At 42.6% G+C, this 23370-nt stretch overlaps 1 protein-coding gene across 2 annotated transcripts in view; it reads right to left on the bottom strand.

The window, feature by feature from the left end:
• ATP10D (ATPase phospholipid transporting 10D (putative)) overlaps positions 1-23370 on the bottom strand; it is a 99698-nt gene that overhangs the window by 14908 nt on the left and 61420 nt on the right. For both annotated transcript variants that reach the window (XM_036268420.1, XM_036268428.1), the window contains exons 11-19: positions 17089-17277; positions 14365-14974; positions 13653-13759; positions 12223-12349; positions 10480-10664; positions 6159-6468; positions 4622-4698; positions 3437-3562; positions 538-738 (exon numbers count right to left, since the gene is read on the bottom strand). In XM_036268420.1, the coding sequence (XP_036124313.1) occupies positions 538-738; positions 3437-3562; positions 4622-4698; positions 6159-6468; positions 10480-10664; positions 12223-12349; positions 13653-13759; positions 14365-14974; positions 17089-17277 (1932 nt within the window). The remainder of the gene's footprint in view (positions 1-537; positions 739-3436; positions 3563-4621; positions 4699-6158; positions 6469-10479; positions 10665-12222; positions 12350-13652; positions 13760-14364; positions 14975-17088; positions 17278-23370) is intronic.

Here is a 23370-nt window from a genome sequence, read left to right as displayed (position 1 = left end):
GGGGAGGGGACGTTAAGATCACTCTCCAGTTGTGTGACGGTGGAACCCGGAGGACTGAACTTCGGGAGGAACGAAGCTGAGAGTGGTCTGGCACCAGCTCTGCCATTTTCTAACTGTGACATTTTTGGAAAAATTACTTAACCCCTTTGAGGTTCAGATTCTTCATCTTAGAATGGGGACAATGCCAGGTCCTCCCTCAGAGTGTTTTTGGAGAAAAATGAGACAGGATGTTGAGTAGTTTGCATAATAAATGGCAGAGTGGAGTTGAGTAAATACTAGACATTATCAGCTGTAAGGGCTAAATACTGGATTTGTTCTATTATAAGTACTTAAGGTCTTTCATAATTTTACTTGTGTTCATCTCAGAAGTGAATAACTTAATATCTGCCATGTTAGCAGAGATCTTCTGAAATGACCCGATAATTCAAATAGTTTCAAATAGTTTGGCATGGACCACAATACTGGAGCTGGGCTGAGAAACGCCTGCCTTCCACAGAGGCTGTGCATGGGTCTAAGCATCTCTGCTTTAGCACCTACCTCCGATTCCTGACCGCTCTTGTAAAGTTCAGGCAGTTGCATGAGGGTCTCTGCAGACACATCTTTTTCCAAAACACCATAAATGACGGGAGGGGCAGATGTGAAAAGGAGGTTGAAGAAGATCAAAACCCAATAGTCAGTCATGGACGTTCCTGAAAACCCACAAAAGAACTGGTACCAGAAAAGGAGGTTCACATAGGCCTAGGAACACAAAGGAATATTTGCATCTTAGAAATAGCAATGTGTGTGGGACCACACACACACACACACAAACACACACACACACACCGCCATTCTCGACTGTGCGATCACAACTTCAGTGCAGTTTTCCTACTTACAAAAGGAAGACCACTTCTTACTGTGCAGCTTTTAGGGGGAGGTGGGGTACAAATGTTTTATTAAAACACACACATACACCACTTACTATGTGGTGCGGGCAGTTCCAAGAACTTCACAAAGAATTCATTTAATCATCATAACCACTGGGAATTATTCTTGTCCTCATCTTACAAATGAGGAAACTGAGACCCAGAGAGGCTAAGGCACATGCCCAGTGTGACCCGGCTAAGAAGCGGCAGAGCCAGGATTCAAGCTGGGACATCTGGCTCTAGGTGAAGAGAACCGAGCCCAGTGCCTGGTCTGTGGCAGGCACACAACACACGTCCATTCTCTTGCTTTCTCGGTTCACAGTAATTTTTTAGTGATGGAATGGAATGGAGCCAACAGGGTGGCCGACAATCCCAGTGTGCTTGGGACTGAGGAGCTTCCCAGGAGATGGGACTTTCACTGCCCAAACTGGGACATTTCCAGGAAAAGCGGGACAGTTGGTCACCCTGGAGGCTAGGGACATAGACCCCTGCATTGTTTCCTGCCATATTTTGTCTCAGACAAACTAGGTCCACGATAGCAGAAGCTCTGTGCCCTCAAGCAAGAAATGCCGAAGGAAGGGGCACTGGACTTGGATGCAGAGGGACATTCCCTTTTGACTGTTTAACTTCAGGCCATTTTCCTAACCTCTCTGAATTTAAGTCTCCTTGTCTGGAAAATGAGAATTATCCACCTCAGGGCTTAGTATCGAGATCAATTAACAAGTGTGCATGACCAGCAAAGTGCCTTACAGATATTAAAACGCAGTTATCATTGGCAGCACAGACACACCAGAACACCTGAGGACAGGGGCCACATCCTTAGGATAGGGTTTCTTAGTCTAGGGTCCATGGGCATACATGGTACCCAGCTCCTAAAAATATGTTCATTTTGGGTATATGTGGTTTGGGACACTGTTCTGGGGAGTGAATCCATAGTCCTCATCAGTATCAAAAGGTTCTCCAAGACCCAGGAACCACAGTCTTAGAAAGATAAGCTACTCAAATGGCTCTAGTACCTGCCCTTTTCTCCGTAGTTCATAAAGCATTCCTGGGCTGGGTAAGTAAGAGAAATAAACCAGGAGGATGTCAGAGTGAATGGCCAGCAAGGGTTACAGAGCAGAAAGACCACAGGGTCCCTGATACCTGGTGAGGTACTCTCTGCTAATAAAACCACCTCTCTCCAAGAGCATGTGACATTTCTTTCGAATATTTGTGTTTCTTAACCCTTGGGTTTAATCTGGGGTTAAAAGAAGGTGGAAGGGGAGTGGACTTTCAATACCTTTGCATTTTTCTACCATCTATTCTCTACTGAAAAGAAGGTAGAAAAATGCAAAGTTATAAAAACAAAACAAAACAAAACAAAAAAAAAAACACACAACCTGGGAGAGGGGCTCCTCTTTAAAATTTATTTATGACTAAATCCCAGAATTTTAAATTACAAATCCCAGCTTTCCCCAGAATCCCACACTCAGACAGAGGTGCTATACATTTCAAGAATTTTCATAAAGTATCAAGGTGTTATTAAACTTTGACTAGATGTGCTAATTCTAATTAGTAACATACTGCAAGTTTCCTAAAAAGTTCATTGTGCTTGAGGAAAAATAATGCTCCTCTGACTGACAGACAGACAGACAGACATACACACACACACACCCCTAAATTACACATTTAGGATATCCTAAAGATGACCCATTAAAGTTATTTTTCCTCAAAGATAACATTTCAATAGAGTGATATAAATTTATGTTTACTACTAACATGTTGCATATGGACTTTAAAGACTAAGAATAAGTTTGATCTATAAAACATGACAGATTTATGTTATTACCCCACCTAGAAGGGAGTTCAGTAAAGCAATTGAAGATCAACATCGTTTTTTAAAAGGAAAAAAAAAAAACTGAAATTTAAATGGTATGCCAAAGATTAGAAGCCAAAACATCTAATTAAATATTGCCCTTTTAGGAATTACATAATCAAAACAAAGTTTCTTTATCATCAAATAACAACCAAGCACAAACACATTTTATAGGCTTGCTAGACAATTCTTGCATTGTGAATGCCAGGCAGCTATAGGCTAAGGCATCACAGTTTTTCATCTGTATCTTCAAGGTAACACAAGGGACATCAATCTGGGGACAGCAGATATATATTGGTAGCTCCTGTAAAATGGAAGCACACTTTTCATTCTCTACAGACAGGTAGTATTAAACATTTCATAATCCTGCTTGTCACAACCTTTATATAGAAGGTCAAAAGTGAATTTTAAATGAACCAGACAGGCCTTAATTGAATTGAAATGCACAGGGAATAGAACATGTTAGCAGATGGACAAGCCTTGCAATTTGCTGTCAGCAGCTGAAACATAGCACATTCCCAGATTATTTCTGGTGAGACAGCAAGGGTATTCGTGGCTGCTCCCAACACATCAATAAGTGAAGCGAGCTCTGTGAGAGCTCTTCTTTTTCATCCCTTAAGCAAGCAGGATTGATAGGTGGGAAGGGGGAAGGAATAAATTCTCTGTAGCTACATACCACGTTCTTGTAGAAAAAATAGAGAATCATGTTGGAAAGTCGTGTATAACACCAGTGCCCGTGGACAAGAAGCAGCTTGCTGAGATGTTTAAACTGAGAAATGGCAAAGTCACTGGCCATCACAGCCTGCAGGCATGAAAAGAGAACCCACCCTGAGCAATCAAACATGTTATGTTAGAGTGGACACAGCATGGCAGCCAGACCACCACCCACCTCTGATTAGTCAAATGTGTAGTTTAAACCTTACATGCAGACCAAAAAAACAGAAAAACAGAAACAAAACCCCAAAACACAAAACCCCCAAACAAATAAACAAAAAACTCCAAACAAACAAAACCCTTACAGAAGCCTTACTGGGTTATCTGGGGTTACTACTCAGTTTTCCAATATGGTCAAATGAAACACAACTTCTCTTTGGTTACTACTCAGGATGTAATTTCAGCAAGTGTATTTTCCCCAGAAAGCAGCTCCCGTAGCAAGAACACTAGCATTACAGAAGTGCATTCACTTCTCCTCAATGAGAATATCAAAACTGCAGTCACGATTTTAGGTAACCTTGTATAATGTGCCAGGTAAAAAGATACTTAAAATTCTAATCTTTTGACCAGATGCTGTAATTTACAATTTTGGAGAAATCCCAAGTCTCACATCCCATCTTCTTCAACATGTGCTCCATATGCAAAAAGCAGCCTTTTGGAAAAAATTCTTTCTGAATTTTGTGCCTAAAACGCTATCCAACACATAGGCGCCTATGCACACATGCAAATGGGACACTACACCGCCCTCATTCTCTTATCTTCTCCCTCTTTTGGATCTTTAGGCCTTTTATTCAAATTCTTAGTAATTTTGCCAGTTATAAAAGTCACATTGTTATTGCAGGGCTAAATATACATTTAAATATATATATAAACATATATAAATATACACATATATATATATAATCTAAATATATCTAAATTAGCTATACTTTTTAAACTGAACAAGTAAACCACAGAGCTAAAATTCCCCCAGAAAATACCATAATATTTACCCAGTAAATAATCAACAAATAAATGGATAGACTTCCTGTCTCCCACTCCTGAGCTAACCAGCCAGCCTCACTCTACAAGAGATTTTACCACGGAAAGTGTTGCCTTGGGTGGGAAGGTCAAGCTCACGGAATTTGGATGCACAACATCCACTCACCTGCATGCCTTCTTGACCTGAAATTCCTATCCCAATGTCTGCCACCTGTATCATGCTAACGTCATTGGCACCATCACCTTTACGGGACAGAAGAAAAGGTGAGAAACATACGAGGAGTAAAGAAATGATGCAAACTTTGCAAATCAATACGGACCCCTCAAGGAAACACACACACCCTTCAAAGTTTATCCCATGTCTCCAAGTTCGCTGGAGCCAGTTAGGTATAAATTAAATGTGGCATCCTACTACCATCAGGATGACTCTCACGTTCAATACTGCCTTAAAACCCTTCATGCTATGGCACCTTTCTGGGTTGATCCCTCCTTTTGCCATGCCACCCACTCAACTTTTAATTTTCCAGATATAACCTGCTTCTTCCAGCCACTGCACATGCTGTTTCTCTATTATTTAAAAAAAAATTTTTTTCTTTATCGATTTTAGAGAGAGAGGAAAGGAGAAGGAGAGAAAGAGAAACATCGATGAGAGAGAACATTGGTTGGCTGCCTGCTGCATGCCCCCTGCTGGGGATTGGGCCCACAACCTGGGCATGTGTCCTGACTGGGAATTGAACTGGTGACCTCTTGGTGCATGGATCGATGCTCAACCACTGAGCCACACCGGCCAGACCGCTTCTCTATTCTTATAACACTGTCCTCGTCAACCCACCTGGACCTCACTGGGTTTCAAATGTCCTTGCTCTCAGCACGGAGGCCAGCTCCTCTGGGGGATCTACCTCACATTCCCTTTAGATCAGATGCCCCGTGCCAGGCTCCACCACCACCCTGTGCATCTCCGTCATACCCATCCCATAGCATTATGCTCGCTATAGATCTCTTGCTCTCCCCAACACACTAGAAGCTTCTTAACAGGAGCTATTATCTTCCTCTTGGTAATAAACACTTGTCATTCCCAACTGCCCATCAACCATTCACTTGTTTTCTGGCAAACAGTATCCTGATTTTCCTTAGGGACTCTCAGTCCATGAGATTTGTTAAGACAAACCCAACCCCTCCTCCCCCAATGTAGGTGGTATGACTGACCTAAGCTTGGACAATCAGCATCATCTGCTAACTGGGCTTTACAGATTGGTTCACATATGGGTGCATGTCTCAACTTAATTGATATAACTGACAGTCCAGGAATACCTGAATCTAGTAGCTTGGCTAATCCATTTATTGATATGTTCATTCAATAAGATAGTTGAACAAAATTCCACCCTAATCCTGATACTTTACTCCAGAAACTCAAAAAGAAGTGCTACCTTTTCACTCAGGGTGTTAATAGGATGGGATGCAAACCCAGGAACTTTCAGTGGCATTATTAACATCTTCAGGGGAGAAGCTACCTGAGACTGAAAACAATGCAGGTGAAAACAGACTAAAAGAGATGGCCGAGTCCTTACCTTGCTAATCTCTAAGGGAGGGAAAGCACGGCCAGCCAGAGGGAAAGCAGATATCCAGAAGGAGGAACAGACAGAAGGATCGGCCTCTGGTATGGCATGAAAATGAGAAGCACCAGGGGCTCCACCCCCACTCACCAATGGCCAGGGTCATCACCCGGAGATGGTTGCGCACCAATTTCACCACCTCGCTTTTCTGCAGGGGGGTGGCGCGGCAGCAGACCACAGCTTGACAGCAAGCAGTCAGCTCCAGGAACTGCCTCTGCACACTCTCCTGCAGGGCGAACTCCAGGGTCCTCCCAGTGACAACGAGCCCAGCCCGCAGCCCTGAGTCGTGGGGGGCAGAAGGCTGGTGTAAATCCCCACTTAATGATGCTTGCTCCGGAGAGGCTAGGTTCTTCTTCTGCAGTTCTTTCAAAATTTTGTCCATCAGCAACTCACAGGCGTCCTTGAAATAAGAGGCAGAGACAGTTAGCCTTGGGGATCCGTGGTGATCACATCCAGCTAAATTTGTCATTGTTCTTTTTTTTTTTAATCCTCACCTAAGGATATTTTTCCATTGATTTTTAGACAGAGTGAAAGAGACGGAGAGAAAGAGAGAGAGAAACATCAATATGAGAGACATTGGCTGCCTCCCGCATGACACCGACTGGGCAGGGGATTGAACCTGCAATCCTTCAGTCCACGGGCTGACACTAACTGCTGAGCCAAACCAGCCAGGACTACATCAAGGCAACCCCATGTAGGGAATTAGTGGTTACTTTCGAAGCCCTGACAGCTATTCTGCATGTATGTGGAGGGCAGTTGAAAGGGTGGGGACATCTCATGCCCCGTTCCACAGCTAGGAAATAGCTGTAGAATTTCTTCATCTGTGCAATTTACCTTCTCAAACAGTGAATCTCAAGAGCCCTTTGGTCTTATTCTTCCAGTTACTAGCTGCTTGACTTTAGGCAAATCCTGTAACCTCAAGGTTCTGATCTAAAAAGTGTAAATGTCGTCTACATCATAACATCGCTGTGAGGAATAAGTGAAATGATGCATGCAAAGCTCTTAGTGCAAGGCACGCCACAGAGCAGAATTTAAATCAGCAATTATTGTTTTTATATTCTTCTTGATTTAATGTATTCATTCACTCAACCATTCATTCACTAAGTAGTTATAGAGGAACTGCTATACGTTAGAAAACATTCTAGGTGTTGGGGAGTTGCCAACGAACACACAAAGCCCGGCCCTCAGGGAGCGGACATGCTGGCTGGGATGTCCTCGGTGGCGCGCATCACACTCGCCTCCCCGCACGAGTTAGAAGTTCTTTTCATGTAATTCTGACGCCTTCATAGTGCCTAAGAGGGTTACATCAGGCACTCAATCAATATTCACTGAATAAATTCTACCCGAGAAGACTAACATCAACTTATTCAGAAAGTGTGTCAAAGGACCACTAAGAACAGAGCCAAGCGAAATCCGCACAGTACATTTGTTCATGCGCTGAGCCTGAAGTAGTTTATTCGAAAGAACCCTCACTCAGAGGCCATTTACTTATTTCAAATTCTGTTTTATCAAGCATTCTCAACCCACAACAAAATAAGATGGGCAGGAAGGAAGTAGATATGTAGGCATGACACAACAAAGGCTTAATAACTGCATAATGGAGATCCCTGGCATCCTTTACCTTTGGAACAAATCTAATCCCAATAGTACTCACAGCCTTGATATGCCCAGTGTACAGAATGCAGTCTGAGTGGGTGTCCTCCAAAATACGGGTGTAAGTTTTCTGTTTCTAGATTGACTGTAGAGATGGTCTTATCCTCTTATTTGCATATGTATGTGTTTAGTTTTATAAATCAACTGTACTTTCATTCCAGAAGTGTGTATCTACACACACACACACACACACATACACGTAGTTGATTTTCAGTATTTGTGGGACTTGTGATTTCACCTACTTGCTGAAATGTATCTGAAATCCCACAATCAATGCTCAAGGTGCTTTCTCAGCCATTTGTGGATATGGACAGAGTGATGGAAAGGGAATCATGAGTCGTGCACCTTTCCAGTGAAGCTGAATACGGACGCTGTGCCTTCTTATGTCAGCTCCCAGACTGTCCACAAGCATCCTTTTCAATATCTGTTTGGTGACACATTTTTGCGTTTTCTCTTGCTGATTTCATGTTTAAAATGGTCCCCAAGTATAGCGCTGAAGGCTACTGTTCCTATGCACGAGAAGGCTATGTATGACATACGTGCCTCATGAGAAAATACGTGTGTTGGGTAAGGTCTATTCAGGGATAAGTTACAGAGCTGCTCAGTGTTAATGAGTCAAATCTGTGTGTGTGTGTGTGTGTGTGAGGTGGGTGCGTAATAAGGCATCTTTAAACAGAAACACACATGCAACAAGGTTATGTATTGCCTGATTGACAAAAAGTTCTGACCAGAGGCTCACGGGAACCTAATCCTGTATTTCTCCTAGGGGTAATGGATCACTATTTGCTAATTCAGTGTTCGTGACAACTTCATATAATTTAACTCAATGAATAATGATAATCAACTGTATATAAATATATAGGTAGATAAGCACAGATTATGTACTATGTAATATAATACAGAAAGCATGCTTGACAAGTAATCAGCTCTAGGTGCTTAAGCAAATCATTAGAACCTACTATGTGCCTGGAATTGTATATGCATGGACTTGAGTCATCATAAAACCAAACTGAGTTCACTGTGTTTGGTTTAGTTATTCTACCCGTGTGAAATTCACACGGGTAGAATAGCTATTGATTGCAAAAAAACTTTTAAAAAATCATCTTTTGCACTTAGAACAGTCCACAGTTGATACATTGTGAAGACTTCTTGGATTGGTAGTGTTACATGCTTTTATCATAAATTGTATCTTTACAAATAAATTTCAAAATCCTAAAAATCCTACTGTTCACAAAAATGTCAAAGTCAAAATCAAACACCAAGATTTGATGACTTTTCCTCTTTAGTGTTCATCGAACCCCTTAAATCTACCAGGCAAAACATTAAACAATTTAAGTTTTCTCACTTAATGTCTACATCAACCTTATGAAATAGGCTTTACTCTCACATTACAGGTACGGAAAAAGGCTCAGGAGGGTAACTCCCCAAGGTCACATACTTGGTCACTGGCAGGCTAGGTATTCGAACCTGTGTCTTAGCAGCCTTAGGGCACATCCAATTCAGTGGTTAAAATGACTAAGCATTTTCTTGTGCTCAGCCCCTGGCTGGTACTGAGAGCTGGCTGGTGGCTGTGGTTAAGGGTCCCTGGACCACTGCCAATTGCCAAAAAGAACCTACTCTGTGTTGAATATGGAAAATGTTCTCTCCTCAAAGGATATGGTCTAGTTGGGCATTGACTGAAGCCTGATAGTAAAAACACAGCTACCCAAGCGTGGCAGCCTAAGGCAAAGGCCACGACGTGATCCAGATGAGAAGCCCCAGGGGTTTGAGAGGCAGGCTGCTGTCATGGAATGATGTCAGTGATTAAGTCTGACCACTGAGGAAGGATTGAGAAAGGTTTTCCAAGCGAATTATACAATATGCAGAAATCTTAGACTATCACAGTATACTAGGTATCTTCTGAAAAAAATAAATAAAACACTTATTTATTGACTGGAATGTTTGTGTGACAGATTGGGTGGGGGCCTGAGAAAAAACAGCTGGGTCTAAACCTCTAAGTTCCTTTTCCTTAAAAAAATCTTTCCAAGTCCCTTTTCCCTTTCCTTAACAAGTTCTTCAGCCCAGCCGGTGTGGCTGCACCAAGAGGTTGTTGGTTCAATTCCCAGTCAGGGCACATGCCCAGGTTGTGGGTCTGATCACCAGTGTGGAGCATGCAGGAGGCAGCAAATAGATGTTCTCTCTCACTGATGTTTCTCTCTCTCTTCATCTCCCTTCCTCTCTCTAATATCAATAAAGAAAACAATTTTTTTTTTTTTTAAAAAAAGAGTTCTTCAAACTTAATTCTCAGGAGCACTATATAAGAATTACCACTAGAGGGCATGCTTACCCTGAGAGTCTATTTTTAGAAAATATTAATTTATTCACCTGATTCCAATAGAAATCATCACCTCCCCTCAAATTGAAAGAGAGGTAGATTCCTGTCCCAGTGCTTGATATATTTGGTCAGTATGGGCTAAATCTTGTCAAATCCCTGGTAACCCACCAATAAAAAATTGGGGAAAAAGTTAAAAATTGAAAAGAAACTTTCTTTAATACCTTTATTCAGCAATGACTCCTCTGAATCATTTTGCTGCTTCACAAAGCCCTTAGAAAAACGATGGTACCCTACCCCAAGCACGAGCCAGGCTGCTGGGTAGAACAGATAACTGTTAAGGAGCTAATGGTTATCGGTTTTTCTTTCTCTCTACATTCATACACCACAAATGCTCCACTGGCTTTGAAAAAACGAAAAGGACTGGTTTCGTGTCACGACACATACTTTACTCTGGGTGTTGAGGATAAAGAGCTTGTCGTCCGGCTCCAGCAGTTTGCACGCGTAAGCGATGTTCACAGCCGTCTCCTGCTTGTCCCCCGTCAGCATCCAGATCTTGATGCCGGCCTTGTGAAGGGCTTCTATAGACTCAGGGACCCCCTCCTGCAGACGGTCTTCAATGCCAGTAGCACCTAAAAATCCACCAAAGTGCAACAGGGCTTGTGAGGAGCTAAAGCCAGCTCAAGCGCACCTGGGCTATAGCTGAACCCTGTTAGCCAGCCCAGTCTTGCTCCAGACCTTCCCGGGACCCAAAGGAAGTGTGAAGACCCAGACCCAAATCAGATACAAAGTAACATTTTTGGAAGGAAGCTGTAGGAATCAATGAGTTTGTCAAACTTACTTGTTCTCCTTTCGGCTAGCTTTCTTCTCTGTAAATTGAGGAGCAACTGCTTTAGTTACTTACGTAACCTTGCTCTACAACTTTATCATTCTATGGCACTCCCAAGGGTGAGAGCAGAATTTTAAAGAACGCTCTTGTCATTAAGACATAATATTTATTTTCAGTCTCTTTCACTGTGTAAGTCCATAGTTCCCTTTTCTGAAGTGGGACCAGATAAGTTTTGGAATTCAAAAGTTTAGCATACATCGTGTTTTGTAATATCTTGTAATCTAGCACATTCATATTTCTGCAGCAAAACCTACAAATGTTCACACTGATTAGGATAATAAAGACTTATAAACACTCTTATCAACTCGGGCCTGGTTTTGCTGCCAAGTACTATGTTCTGGCACCCGGTCCAGAGAGCATTTAGAGTTTGGCATTTCCGATGAGGAGATGAGGCCCACAGTGCTCACCTGTCACTGAGAAATGACTTAGCCATGAGCAGCATTATTCTGCTGGCCAGATGCTAGGTGAGATCACTGTTTTTCTCCGAACCAGAGGAATGGGGGTTCAGAGGTTGTTCTCTAAGTGTGTTAGTGCTTATACTGAAACTAGATCTCCAGACTCTAAGGTGGTGGTTCCCAACCTTATCTGCCTCTTAGAATGAGTTGGGGAGCTTTTAAAAATTCAAATGTCCAGGCCACATAGCACAATTGAATCAGAATTCTTGGGAATCAGAAGCAGTATTTTAAAAAGTGCTCCAGAAGATTCCAGGACGCAGCTCAATCTGACACACGAGGTGTCAGTTGTTAGTTGAAATCAGGAAGAGAAGGCAGGGGAATAAATGCCCTTAGTCCAGTTGCAGGTGCAGAATAAAGAACATGGGCCCTGGAACGAGGTAGACCAGAGTTTCTTCTGGGCTTTGTGAGTTACCAGCAGCTGACTTTGGACAAGTCACTGAAGTGCTCTCTGCCCCGTTTCTTGTGAATAAAATGAAGATTTGTTGTGCAGATTCAAACAGACAACACACATTAAGTAACTTATCTGATGCCTGGCGAGACACTTCAGCTTTCTTTTCCTGAACCAGTTCATTTATTTGACATTGTACTCTATGTTCAGTGTTGGGTTTTTAAATGACCTTCTTGAGAAAGACCACCCTGATTTGAACACAAATGAAGTCTAGTTCACTGCAGTGGAGAAGAGAATGGAAAGGATTGGCAGCTGGATAGAAATGAGACTGTACAGGGTGGACAGACTCATATATCTATTACGTCAAAGTGGGAAAAAAAGGGCACTGGTAAATAACTTAGAAACGTCAAGTGTTTTTCAAAATTCTGCTTTCAGAGAATGCAACATGGTCTACCTACCAAGTAAAGTTAGCTGGTTCTCCAACCTCGTGGCAGATTCAAGCAGTAATTCTTCCCTGTTGTCGATGCTCGTTTCAGCTAAAAAATGACTCCTCAGCCACTCTTCATATTCGGTGTCACTCAGGACCTGTCGGGGGAAGAAGGCGCTGTGAGGCCGGCCCATGAGCTTGCAGGGCTGACTCCCGCAGAGACATGGAGCCATCAACTTATTTGAGGTATTCCTCCCCCTGAGCACACTCTGCCAGGTCCCCACCCTCAAGGCCCTCGTCACAAGCCTCCCGAGTTCTGTGATTAGCCTGGCGTAACACTGACGATGAAGACCCAAGAGCTCAGGATCTCCAGGAAATTCTAGGCACCATACATGAGGAAACGGGGTTAATCGATTTCATTAAACCAGAATATGCAGCTGGGAGATGCCTCCACTTAGTGAAGTTTGGGTGATTCTAATGGTGCAGCTGAGAAACTGGTCTCAGGGGTGTTCAGATGGAGGTAGTTTAAAGTCAGTGGCACCTCCAATGTCTTCTGATGGTTGGACTATGGGTTAGTTATTTATAAAGGTGAAAACAGAGAGCAGGCCACGTTGGGGAAGCAAGAAAGTTATGTTCCAAATAAAAACTAAGTGGAATTCCTTGAGAAGGAACAAATGACACCTTTTTTTTTGTCTTCAGGTTTCCACAGAGGGAGAAATCTACATTTAAGCTCTTACGGAGCAGCTGCAGCGGAGGGGGCGGGGCACTGTCCATCCGTCCACTCACACCAGCTTAAGAATGGAGAGCTCAAGAGCAAACGAGCCCTCGGCCTTTCCAGTGAAGTGATCAACCCCCAAAAATACAGCCCAGTGGATGTCAGCTTCTCTTTATCTCTCTTTTTTTATCCTCACCTGAGGATATGTTTTTATTCATTTTTAGAGAGAGAGGGAGGGAAGGAGGGGTGGAGAGGGAGAGGGGAAAGAGAGTGAGGAGACAGAAAGGGGAAAGAAGGGAGAGAGGAGTGTGAGAGAGAAACATCAGTTGGTTGCCTCCCATATGCACACAACTGGGATCAAACCCGCAACCCAGCTGGGCACCCTGACGGGGAATCAAACCAGAGCCTCTGGTGCACAGGATGACACTCCAACCCACTGAGCCACCCGGCCAGGGCTTTCAGGTTCCCTTAAATCAGAAGTTCTCAGTCTGTGGGTCGCAACCCCTTTGGGGGTGGAATGACCCTTTCACAGGGGTCACCTAAGACCATTAGAAAACACATATTTCCGATGGCGATTTACAACAGTAGCAAAATTACAGTTAGGAATTAGCAACAAAAATCATTTTATGGTTGGGGGTCACCGCAACATGAGGAACTGTATCAAAGGGCCGCGGCATTAGGAAGGCTGAGAACCACTGCCTGAGTCAAACCACCTCGAGGGCCAGGGCCGCGCTTGGCAGCCTCACCTTCTTCGCTATGCATAACGTGCGCAGGCCGCGCTTGGCGTAGTCGTCCAAGTGCTTCTGGGTTTTCTCCCTTATTAGCATCTGCTGTTTCTCCAGACTTGCTCCATCTGAAATAATTAACAAAACAAGTGTTCCCCCCAGTCTGCCCAAGTACAGTCATATTCTAAAAACCAACAAACCAAAGGCCTTTGTAGTTTTGAATCTCAAATGTACACTTATAAAAGGGGCCCTCAGAATGAATCTCTCCTTTGCTCCCATTCTTTCTGGGGAGAAGGAAATACCAAGCACTATACCACACTGTTCCACACCATCAGTAACAACAGTAATGGTTTCTGTAGCAATGCCATCTGTCGCTCACCAAGCACGTACAGTTTGCTCGGCACTGGGCAAGGGCTTTACATAATTGTGTACGTATGATGTTTCACCTCTGAGGAACCTACAAAGAAGGTACTAGAATCCCCATATATTGAAGTCTCAGGCACAGAAGTCAGGTAACTTTATCAAGACAGCTGATGACAGAGGCCACACTTGAACCCATGTCTGGGTAGTCCTGAAACTTAGATGCTCTCTCCCAATCGTGGTGAGCGTTCCCTGCTTCACCAGAGGTGACTGATCCCCGCACAGCTGCTGGTCTGCCTTCATAAAACCACTGAGAGCGGTCTTCTCTCTGAGCCCCTCGTATCACTACCCTCTTGGTTCCAGACGAACCCACCTGGGGAAGCCACGGAGAGCAATTCCATGATTACAGAATCGGCACCCTTTGTATACACCACAACTTGGTTGGAAAGCGGGTGCCGGACCACAACGGACATTCGTTTTCTTACTGAGTCGAAGGGCAGGATGTGCAGGAGTTGAAATGTTAATGGTCCCAGAGCAGCAAAGTCCACCACGACCTGCTCCGGGGTCCGGGACTGCAGAGTGCATTGGTAAGCCCGGGCGGCGTACACCAAGGCCGCCTCATCCGGGCTCTCAGCCTCGTAACACAGCCCAGAAGTCGAGGGCCGCCCAGGGAGGGGGTCCACCTTGCCGCTGGCGATGCCCGCATCACCGTTTTGCTTCTCTGTGTCCCTAGGACAGGCGGAGCTACCGGAACCCTGAGGGCTCTCGCCTGCCTGGGGCTCCTCTTCCTCCACAGGTGAAGCCGGCTTCATCCGACTGAAGAGAGAGAGTCTGCTCACAAAGGCGCTTGGGACCCCAGAAGATGGCTCTTTCCCACTGGCGAGAGATGGTGAACTTGATCTTCGGACGGACAATCTCTGGAAAAGGTTTTTAATCTCTTCCAAAGACTTAATGGGCATTCCACTCAGTGAAGAGAGTCGGATCTAGGAAAGAATTTGGGAAGGTCTCAACAATACAGCCTAAAGCATTTTAAGACAACTATGAAGTCAAATGGGGGAAAAAATGAGATACAAAGAGTTACCATCCCCTTAAATAGGCAGCAGCATGCTTCATGCTTAGGACTGCCACAGAAAACATTAACAAAATTAAAAATAGCCGTAATACAAAAGATATGCTAATGTTGATGGCATTATGAATTTCCACAACCATTTAGGAAGGAATGTGACCACCGACAGCAAGACATAAAATGTTCATATTGCTAGCAGTGCTTGCACTTATTAGCAATTTTTCCTAATGAGCTCATTTAAAATATAGAAAAATCCATAATCTTTATTGTATGTATCCTAGCAATAACAATTTAAAAACTATAAGCAAATTAAGTATTCAATAATAGCATGTTAGATTATGAAGAGCAATTAATTGGATCCTAAAATGTTCTCATTCAGAAATGCCCAAGGACTTAAAAAGTTTTCTTCTAAAGATTAATTTTGTGCTAGTTTGGGGGACTCATGACATCAGTTTTCAAAGTGAAGCTCAATCACACATGAGGTTTCTGTATTCCACAAGAATTCTGATTAGCTTCTTTTCACCGCCTTTCTATCATTACCTTGAAATACCATGAAACTTAGGTTCCCTATATACCTATAGAGATTTTATTTTCTGCCATAGAATATTATATTCTTTGGGGATAAGGCACCAATATTTCGTAAGCAGACACCAAAAAATGTCTACTTTGGAAATAGATGTATATAAAGTATTATAATTGGGAGAAAACAGAACATTCAGCAATTTACTCTCTAATTACATAATCACTTTTCAAAGGGCAACTTTCTAGTTCAAATCTTACAAAAATAGTTTCTGATCAAATGAAGTTTTAATTGGAAGTAAATTATTTTTATGTTAAAGTTGACCACCTCTGAAGTTGCCAAAAGAAAACGCTCTGATAGAAAATGAAAATTTAATTGGGTTATGCTGCAAATTGAATTTTAAGTGGATGTGTGCAAAAGGGGAGATAGTGATACACAAGCGAGCCAGCGCAACGAGTGGTGAATCACCAGTCTCCAAAACAGGCTTTTAATTTTTAATTAAAAATGAATTCTAAGCTACAAATAGACTTTAGAAATCCAGTTTTTGTGGGAATTTCCAAACCTTGATGTATTATAGATGCATTGGATTTTAGACGGATTGATTTAAAACTAACTCAACTGGTACATGAAAAAGGTACATTCTCATTAAACATGATAATAAATCCAATACTTTGTAGCTTGCTTGATGTAGTGCATACTATGTTAGAGGTCTCAGAAGTCTCAAAGTAAGCTTCAGTTTGGTAAGAAAATGAAGTCCTTTGAGACAACATGGAGGGACCTGGAGAGTATTATGCTAAGCAAAATAAGCCAGACAGAGAAAGAAAAATATCACATGATCTTACTAATTTGTGAGATACAATGAACAGAATAAGGTGAACAAATAGACCCAGAGACATAGAAGTAAGGTTCAGAATGACAAACCTCAGAGGAGGGAGCGAGGGGGCAGGGGAGGAAGGGGAGAGATAAACCAAAGAATTTATAACCAATGGACAGAGACAACAATGCGGGGGGTGGGGGGGCGAGGGTGTCAATGGGGGAAAAAGGAGAAACATCTGTAACAAAAATAAATTAATTAAATAAAAAAGAAAACTAAAGCAAAATGAACAGGGTCACATTCCAGAAGAACTGCTTTCAACAGCTGCCCTCCTAGGGGCAAAATAGTGTAGTAGCACTGAGTCATACTTCCTGGGTTCAAATTCCACCTTCCCACAAACCATCCTGTGTCTGGGCAAGTTCCTCAACCTCAACTGTAAAACAGAAAAGTACAGCAGAGTAATAAATAGTACCTCACTAATGGGGTTGTTGGGAGGATTAAACATGTTACTACCAATTAATCACTTAGAACATTGTAAGTGCAGAACACAGATTAACTGCTGTATAAATGTTAGGCTGGTATTATTAGCTGCTATGCCCATAATTAATTATTTTCCACATAGCAAGACCATTACAGGCACATTTCAATCCAAAGATCTCTTCTGAAAGGTGAATTCTGCTCGCATTAGAGACCTTACCTTTTGCCGTGGTTGGTTAGGAGCAGACACCACTACTGTGTTGCAAATTGCCAAAGCAATAAAGAAGTCGATGATGTACAAAGTCTCTGGTGGTGGTTCTGGGATATTCTCAGCTAGTGGGGTGAAGAGCTGAGGTGTAATCTGACTAAATTTGTCCAAAAGCCTGGTGTCTGGTACCACATCTGTTTCCTGGAGATCCAATAAGACAAAGTGTTATTATAACAAGTCTCTAAAAAAGAGAGTTTTAAATCTAAATGAGAAGTAGCTTTTCCAACCAGAATATATGAAGCACGAGACAATAAACTTTATTCTTCTAGAAAAGATTTAATGTACATGGTATCATGGAAAGTGAGAACAGGGAAGTAAAAGACAAAAAAAAAAAAAGGAAAATCAGAATGTACAGTATTAATGGGGACTACCCTGACTAACAACCAAACTGAACACAGGGACAATGCCTTTCACCAAACTATAGCTAAATAAGTTTTTCCTATTTTGAAATACACAGTACTAGAGCTATATGTATTATTGTGTCTAGAATTCTACCCTGGGCATAGATTCATCCAACAGCAACTAATGAGTATCAACTCTTTTTAAAGTGAGGACATTATTCATACCATTTAATTTTAATAAAATATTTTATGATTCAAGTCACCCCTATTGTTAAAAACCAACCCTCCAAAATAAAATGTACTGTGAGCAGGCTACCAGATTAAATCAGCATTTCTTAGTAACTTTCTATGAGACATTCTTGAGGGCTCCTCCAAGAGATTTCTGATCACCAAAAATATATGGCAACTCTACTCTGCACCCTTCTCTTAAAGATTCTTTGTACAGATTGACTCCAATAAGTTCCGTTATTGAAAAAAAGAGTCTCCATTTTGTTTAACACGGTGCCCTCACACTTATTTAGGCATACTAGTTTTAACAAAGAATGTTGTAGTAGAAATCTGTTTGTAATCCAATAACAGACAGCCAACTGCTTTAGGCATTTGTCAGAAGAGTCGAAAGAGGGACTTCAAGTCAAGCTTTCACAAAAATGCCCTTGTATTCTACAGGGGTCCTAGACTCAGCTGGCTGGCAAATCAGACTGAACGCATGAAAGCCAAGAGAGGTGATTTAGAGGGAAAAGTATTATAGAGATGTGTGATATTAGACTCTGAAGATGGTGCATGTATTCAGTGCTTAGGAGTTCAGTGAGCATTAGCATAGGCTTAACAAGAAGAGAGCACAGGCTGGAAATCATACGGGTTTGGGTTCAGGTCCTAAACCCACTTCATATTTATTAGCTAGTGGCCTCAGGCAGCTTGCAAACACTGAACTTCATTTTCCTCCTCCTCCGAATAATGGTCAAAATAACACCAACCTCACAGGGTGACTGTACAAAGTCAAGGGGACAGTGGGTGGGATGAGACCAGCATAACAGGAACCCAAATAACGAATGTTCCTTTTCTTTCTCGGACGACACATTCACTTTCAGGCTGGTTGCCAGGCTCACAATGGGTTTTAAAGGTCCACATTGTTTCCTGTTACAAAATATTCTTAAGTTTCTTTCTAAATTCATCTATATCTGCTGTCCTGTGGTATCTGACTTTAGCAAAATTTGAATCTTGTTGCAGTCTGATGGAGTGCATAGGCACTCGTAATCTGGGGGCTGGCTCTTCCTCAATGAGTTGCCCACATTTCCTCATGAGTCTCAAACACAGTCACACAGAGCTGGTGCCTGGGCTAGGCCGTCAGTACCCAGAGAACAGCCCTTTCCTCAAAGTCAGTAGAAGAGAGGAATTAAGTCCAAGAGACTTCTCACTCAATGCTTAGTCAACCAAGGGGTGTTTGGGAAACCTGTGGCTTGATATTTATCCAGGCCTATGATTATACAACAACTGGGGCTTACCAGACTTCAGGATTGGAGCAATATTTCCAGAGGCATCCTCCTCAGAATGTTAATACATATTCAGCAAAAACAAAACAAATAAACAAAAGGGAAAGCCCATAATAAACAAAGAGCTTCATACTGAGATAAGTTGAAGAAATGTTTACGTTAAACAGATTTCTTTATCACAGCACTTTCAGAGAGCTTAATGGGTACTGGTAATCTCTAAGAAGAGGCCAGTATGAGCAGGCTTCTCAGATTTTATATTTTAGAGACGTCTGTTCCATGGAACACATTTGGATTGAGTGAGAGACCAGAGAAGCTAGTGATTTCACTGTACCAATGATCTCCACATTGACTAATAACTGGCTTCAGAACATAAAGATTACTGCAGTCTGAAGTCAATCTCAGACTAATGAAAGGTTTGTGACTTCTGTCTTCATGACAAACATCACTGACATAAGTCAATCCAAATACGACATTTGGGGAATTTGACGACTGTATGACTGAGAGTCTGCACTGTAACCATGAGAATAAAAGGGATATTGGAGCTGGCCAAAGCTGGGCTCTGGTCAGCAAAACTGTGTTTATAAAAAGTACTGTCAAAATAATGTGAGAGTTGTGTGTCCCACAGAATGAGGAGTACTCATCTATGTCCAAGGACCCCAGCAAACTACTATCAGGGTGTTCTGGGGAAGAGGACATGGATCACATACAGGGGGGGAAAATAAATAAATAAAATAAATAAATAAATAATAAATAAATAAATGTGAGAAAAATCCAGAAACTCAGGACCACACAAGATCCTACATATCATAAAACAATACATAAAAGAAGATTCCATAAGAAGATTGAAGGAAAGATCCACATCAAAGTGAAGAATGAAGCATTCTTCCACTTTTGCTGGTCTCTCTAAAATAAGTCGAGCCCTAGTGACTAGAATGTTTTGTTGCTGAACTGGGGGGAAGTAGAGTCCTCACAGGCAGTGCTTATTTATATGACTGCATCTGTAGACATGCTTCCTAAGCCCCAAGCCCTCCTCACTGAGACCTGTATTACAAAACTGACTTCTGCTCTTTTCTGTTGTGATGGACAGTTTCTGCCTTCTCTGAACTCCTATCCCGTGGAGAATCAGGCCCCACCATCTTGCATTAGTGAGTCCATGCACATGGACTTCTCTTTCCAAAGAGTTTACAAGGTCCTTTAAAGGAAGGACCATATCTTATTGATCTTTGGATCCCTAACTCAGTACCTGGCACATGAATCAGCAAGAAATGTCCATTGTTGACCATCACTATCAAACATTTGCTGCCGTTACATTCATAAAGGGGGTAGACAAACAGGCTAAAAAAGATGTTACTCTTTAGGAAACAAATACATAAACCCCTGTCACTTGGCCTCAGAGAGACTTTTTTCAAAGAAGAGAAAATTTATACTCCTAGTTAGAAATTACAGAGCATGATGTGGAGAGCTCATAATTAAACAAAGCCTTATCTGGCCTCCTGGAGGGAGTCCCATATCTTTGTCCTAATGTTACATAATATCTGTTCCAAATATTAGATTTGCCCCCATGGTTCCTATGATGCCTCCCTTCCAAGCTGCAGATTTCATATTTTCTTTCCTTCCTCCCTTGCTTCCTCCCTTCCTCCCTCTCTCCCTTCCTTTCTTCCTTCTCTCGCTCTCTCTCCTTTCTTTCTTTCTTTTTTTTGTTCAGGTAGAGTGGGAGGGAGAGAGAGAGAGAGAGAGAGAAACATCGACGTGAAAGGCACTCATCGAGTGGTTGCCACCCACACGACCAACCAGGGCTGGGGGACAAATTGCCACCGAGGAACACGCCCTTAGCGGGAACTGAACCCAGGTCTCTTGGGACCGAAGGCTGATGCTCTAACCGCTGAGCCAAACCAGCCAGGGCTCTCTCTCCTTTCTTTCTCCCTCTATATAAATCCAAAGCAAACAAGCAAACCCTGGACAAGACTCCCCTTTGCCCTCTAAGAATGTTTGCTGAAGCTTTTGGGTGGCCTTAATATCTACTGAATGTTAAGTTTGTTTTAAACAAAGAGTGACAGAGATCTACTTTGATTGTTTATGCAAATCCTAAAATGTCCACAGTTTAATTATAGGCAAAGATACTCTATACAGGAGATAAAGTTGACCAAGCAGCTCTAACTCTGCGCCCGACTTCCCCCCACCCCAGTTACACCTGTACCCCGGGTTTTTATTTCATTTCCCACTGCCACCCCCACTCCAGTTTTAGGGACTCACCACCCCACCTCTATAACTCCAGCTTAAGCATGGACACAAATGCCTTCTTCTGGCTCCCTCAGATTCCTAAATACAATAGACCTGAAGGAAAACCACAAAGGCCAATTCCTCCTTCACACCACGTTCTTCCGTCCTGTGGTTCGGAGCCTTTGCATGCGCCACAGGCCCTCTGCCCAAGTGCCTTTCCTTCCTTTTCTACTCTGGAAACCCCCACTCATAGTCCAATCCCAACTCAACCTGACCTCCTTCCTGCAGCCTTTCTCGACCCCTCCCCACCCCGTCAGAGTTGAGCACTTCCTTCTCTGTGTCCTGACTATACTTTGTATTAACCAGTATCACTGCATCATGAATACAGGGTTACATTTATTTACATGTCTGCCTCCTTGGCCTAGAACAAAATTTTTACAGATGCAAATTTCCAGGTCGAAGGATTTATCGCTTCCTCAAAATAATCTTTAGTCTACAATAAAAGGGCAAAATCAACTTGTCCAGCATAAGAGTGAGAGATGAGCTCATATGGCAAAGAAGACCTTCTTATTCTATATAAAAAAAACAGGGAAAGCATGCACGCAGTCTCTTTTTTGTACTCTAAGGCTCTATCAGAAATACATATTTTGTTCTCTTTTATCTTTTTACCTTTCCCACTATTAATACTTTACATTTTCCACCCATGTCAAATTAACCGTATCTGACTCATGTGCAGTAGCAAGGTATTAGCAACCAGGGGGTGCTGCCACACCGTCCCTCTTGGTCTCCTGACCCAGCCTCATTCTGTTCTTGGAATAAAGGATTCCTTCTTAGTTTAAAGTCTGTGTTTTTATATATACCATTTCCCATCTAAAATTTATTCTCTCCCTTACAACCCACCTCTATTGACCAAATCTAAAGAAATACTTATTCCTTTAAAAACTGCCTTAACTATCCTCTGATCTGAAGACTTCCCTGACTCTTTTCTCAGCTACTGATCTGCGTGCACACATTCCCTCCCTTCCTTGGTCCTTTACATCGGCCTCATTTCCGCCTCTGACATACACCGTTAGCTCCTTGAGAGCAAGGACTTACTCGTCATGAATCGTCAACATCTAGCTCAGTGCCTCACATGACCATCCTCAATGAAGTATTTCTGAAGGTTGTTAAATGAATCTCCTTAAAAGGCTCAGCCTTCCCATTCCGTTTTCACATGGACTACCCTCTAAAGCCATGTGTCATGCTCATTATATAGATGCTCTGTGCACCCCCCCCCACACACACACACTTTTTTTAAAGAAGTTGGAGAAAAAATATGTCCAGATGTTTGGAATAGGCTGGCATATGGCAAAGATACAATGTGACAGGTTTGATATCCTTAGCACCAAAGAAATGAACTCGATGAGACGCACTGAGATGATCACCCTCAGTGCTGCAGTTTTTATTTGTAACTCTGAAAAGAGCCAGGAGGTTTCCCCCAAGGCCTTCCCAGGACAAATGAGACCGCTGGGGGCTACTCAGATCATGTCCCTACTATGAAAATCATACAACAAATTCAATGCAACAACAGTTTCTCAGAAACCGCTTCATCCCTATTCAGCTACCGATTTCAGAGAGCACCTCCTCTTGGTAAAACACAGGAGTTAATGAAATGTGGAAGGCGGAGAGGCAGTTGACATTTTATAGAAGTAATTCTAAGTGCAGCCAAACTTCTCATTTCTAATTATCTCCCACGAGTATCTTTCCTCTTGCCCGTCTTCCACACGGTCCTCAACGTGTTTCTGCAGTAAAATGGGTTTGCCGATGGGTGTGACTAGACAGTTCCTAAAACTTCCCTCTGGGACTCAGGTGCACACCTGTTGAGTTCTAAGAGAGAAATAATAAAAAAATGCCTCTCTGAGGACTAGAAATGGGGACGAGGACACAGGTTTTGTGAGATTTAGGAGGAGATTACAGAAAATTAAAAGGCCCTGGAGGGTACCCCAGGCTTAGGCATCCTGTGTACGAGACCCCTCTGGTCAGCTTTGCTGAGGCTGCGCTCTAGTCCTTATGGAAGGCAGCCTTCTTCAGGCTCAGACATGACTGGCCCTGCTCAAAAATATGACTTTTTTTAAAATGACATATTGTCTCTCAACACTAAAGTTATCCCCCAGATTAGGAAGTCATGATGCTGTTTGTTTATA

The sequence above is a fragment of the Molossus molossus genome, unplaced genomic scaffold (genome assembly GCF_014108415.1).
Source record: "Molossus molossus isolate mMolMol1 unplaced genomic scaffold, mMolMol1.p scaffold_m16_p_1, whole genome shotgun sequence".
In the NCBI taxonomy this organism is placed as follows: domain Eukaryota; kingdom Metazoa; phylum Chordata; class Mammalia; order Chiroptera; family Molossidae; genus Molossus; species Molossus molossus.
This window is presented reverse-complemented; position numbering and strand designations above follow the sequence as displayed.